The sequence below is a fragment of the Mizuhopecten yessoensis genome, unplaced genomic scaffold, assembly GCF_002113885.1.
Source record: "Mizuhopecten yessoensis strain PY_sf001 unplaced genomic scaffold, ASM211388v2 scaffold716251, whole genome shotgun sequence".
Lineage (NCBI taxonomy): Eukaryota > Metazoa > Mollusca > Bivalvia > Pectinida > Pectinidae > Mizuhopecten > Mizuhopecten yessoensis.
In genome coordinates, this window is record NW_018480023.1 from 45,052 (window position 1) to 48,072 (window position 3,021).

A 3,021-nucleotide genomic window follows, 5' to 3' on the forward strand; every position below is an offset into this window, starting at 1 on the left:
CCCGTGTGAGAACTGTCCAATCTCGCACGAAAAAGATCCCTCTGAGTTTTTTCGAAAAGAGTAGGCGCGTAAACGCCGACACAGAGGATAATAAAAAGGTTTATTCCAAATTTTCGGCCATTTAGAACAAGGGTATCTTTGTTAAGACATTTAGAAGGACTTCAAAATTATATTTACAAGCCATTTTTTTTATAATAGTTAGGAACTGGTGTTAATGTTGGCGACTTTCTACCTCACAACCGGCCCAGACTTGGTGCTGCTATACGACTAGTGTTAGGATAAGGCAACATTAGGCCTAGGAGCCGTCTTACAAAAACTAGACGTATACAGTAAATACATATAGAACAGACGGCACCTTCTCTCCCGTCTCCCTTTTCTATTCTTTACTCCATACTTTATCCCTACTCATTTTCCTTCCTTTTCTTCGTCTGCTGGATAACCGAACTACTCGGTAGTGAAGCGGACGTTAAACCTATCAATCAATCAATCAATCAATCAATGTTGCGGTATATGTGCTGTATCATTCAAGTGATATGACACTATATTTACATTTGCCCCCGCGCCGTCCCATTACAACAGTGTTAGAGGGCAAGTGTAATTATATAGGCTATACTTACAACTGCTCAACTATAATTACAACTGCCTGTTTCAGGTGTAGGAATATGTAAACAAACAAAATGGCCGCCTGAAATGTATTTTTAGGCAGGGCAAATGGTTTTTGAAGGAATATGTCTTAAAAAAGAAAAATATGTAAATATAAAAAATACCCGGTTGTCTGGATGTAATTATTGTTGATATGATTACAAGTGGCCTCTGGCTCAAAATAGATTTGCCAGATTGACAACCATGGCCAGTTATTGTTTAAATAACTGGCCATGTTTTAACAAATGGTTTTATTACAAATAAAATGCCTAAAAAATATTTAAATATTTAATTATTTTGTAAAATCGACTTGAAAAAATAAATAAACAAATAAAAATTAAAAAAACTCACTATAATACAATTAACACAAACAATTCCGCACACAATTTCTATCTGCTGTCGTCTGCAAGTACAAATGAATATGGACACGGATTCCGACCAAGAGAGCTCTATGGGCGACTATGGTGTAGCAGGAGTGAACTTTGGGATAGGAATTCCGGATGAAATATTTAATAATGATCTGCCTTCAAGCGACGAAGAGCTGTTACTAACTCTGGACTTGGAAACCTTGCAACAGCTGACCATGGTAAACGATACGGCGAGCACAGAGTCAGAGGCGATGCCTGCTAACACAGGGGTAGGGGATGTTTTAACTACCTACGAGGAAATTAAAATAACAGAAGAGTTAAAGAGACCAGCGATCTTGGATACATCACCAGAAACACCAGCACCCCCCCAAAAAAGGTTTAAAACCACCACAGCAGAGGAAATGGAAGGCTTGTTTCAGGCAAGACAGGCCCCAACTACAAAGAAAAACACCGCCTGGGCACTTTGCATTTTTCAAGGTAAACACAAAAAAATGATATATATATTTTTTTTAATAATAAAAGCAAACTATTTTTAATTAAAAAAAATGAAATAATACTAGCATCTTCTATACTCCGCTTCTGTTCGTGGTAGAGCCTTGGGTATGAGTTCTGTAAATATTACAGGTTATCAATCAAAACAAATGGATTGAATTTCGTCAACCACATATTGTTTTAATTGTCATACGAAAAGCAAGTCAAGCAATATTTGTAAATTACAGAATGGAGTGTGGAAACGTATGGCGAAGACATGAATTTTGAATCCGTGGACCCCGGAACCCTATCCCAGCACCTCATGATTTTTTTTGCCGAGGCGAGGCCTGCCCCCAAAAAAGGACAGAACAACCCTGAAGCTGTGTACCACAAAAACGAGTTGATAAACATAAGAGGGGCAATAAATCGCCATTTAAGTAACTTACACAGGAACATAGACATTGTAAAAGATAAGGAATTCAAGACATCCAACGGGGTTTTGGATGGCCTGCTAAAAGAGCGTGTGCGACAGGGCATTTCAAAACCGACAAAACACAAGGAAAGAATTGATGTCGAGGACATAGAAAAAGTCTCCACTTACCTCAGTAAAGGTGCCTCCTCCCCCATTATCCTAAGGCAAAATGTGTGGTGGAATTTGACTGTCCACTTTGTAAGTCATGGGGGCGAGTTTCACCATCAGTTACGCACCAACTCGTTTGATTTCCACAATGACCAATCTGGGGAATATGTGACACTAAACTTTGAAACAGTTGAAAAAAATCACCAGGGCGGGCTAAAAGATGCAGAATCTTCGTACGAAAAACGCATGTATTCCACGGGGTCAGACAGCTGTCCTATCAAAATGTTGAAACTCTTGTTAGAGAAAACCGATCCACAGGCGTCAAATCTATTTAATCAGTACAATAAGAAAGCAATGGAAAATCCCATGGAAACTGTCTGGTTTGTCAACAAACCATTGGCCAAACGCACATTTCTGAATATGATGCAAGAAATCTGCAAATCAGCGTCCGTTGAAAAAAAATACACGCCGCACTGTTTGATGGCTACCGCAATCCAGTGTCTCAGTGACGAAGGGTTCTCGTCCAAATACAAAATGTACATCGTGTTCATGAGTAATCACAGATGTGAAGCTAGCCTCCGCTCATATTCAAGAAACGTCNATGATACAATTGGAAGCATGGTCCCTCTACAAATAGAACACAATACATCTCCATCACACACGCAGGCATAACCGCATAGAGAGATATTAGCCAGGTGACATAGGACTAATAGTAAGCATGATAAGGCAGCTCATGCGAATTTCTTCAAATTGTATTGACTAATGTATATGCTAATTGTATTGATTGTACAAATTGCAAATATTTGTACTGTAAAAACGCTCTAGATTTGCTTATTCTAGCTAGATAGGGCGCTATATCAAATGTTGTATATTAGCATTATAGCCAAACCGGCCCCAACCAAAGTGCAGAAAACAATCTTGCCTACTTTATTCAGTTTATATTTGTGTTTCTTTGACTTA

The 3,021-nt window shown here is 38.7% G+C and overlaps 1 protein-coding gene across 1 annotated transcript; it reads left to right on the top strand.

The window, feature by feature from the left end:
* The first annotated feature begins 1,063 nt into the window (after positions 1 to 1,063).
* On the top strand, positions 1,064 to 2,733 carry LOC110442327. Its single transcript, XM_021485884.1, has 2 exons — positions 1,064 to 1,487; positions 1,730 to 2,733. Exons 1-2 carry the CDS (start codon positions 1,064 to 1,066, stop codon positions 2,731 to 2,733), a joined length of 1,428 nt encoding a protein of 475 aa, XP_021341559.1.
* Positions 2,734 to 3,021: the final 288 nt, after the last annotated feature.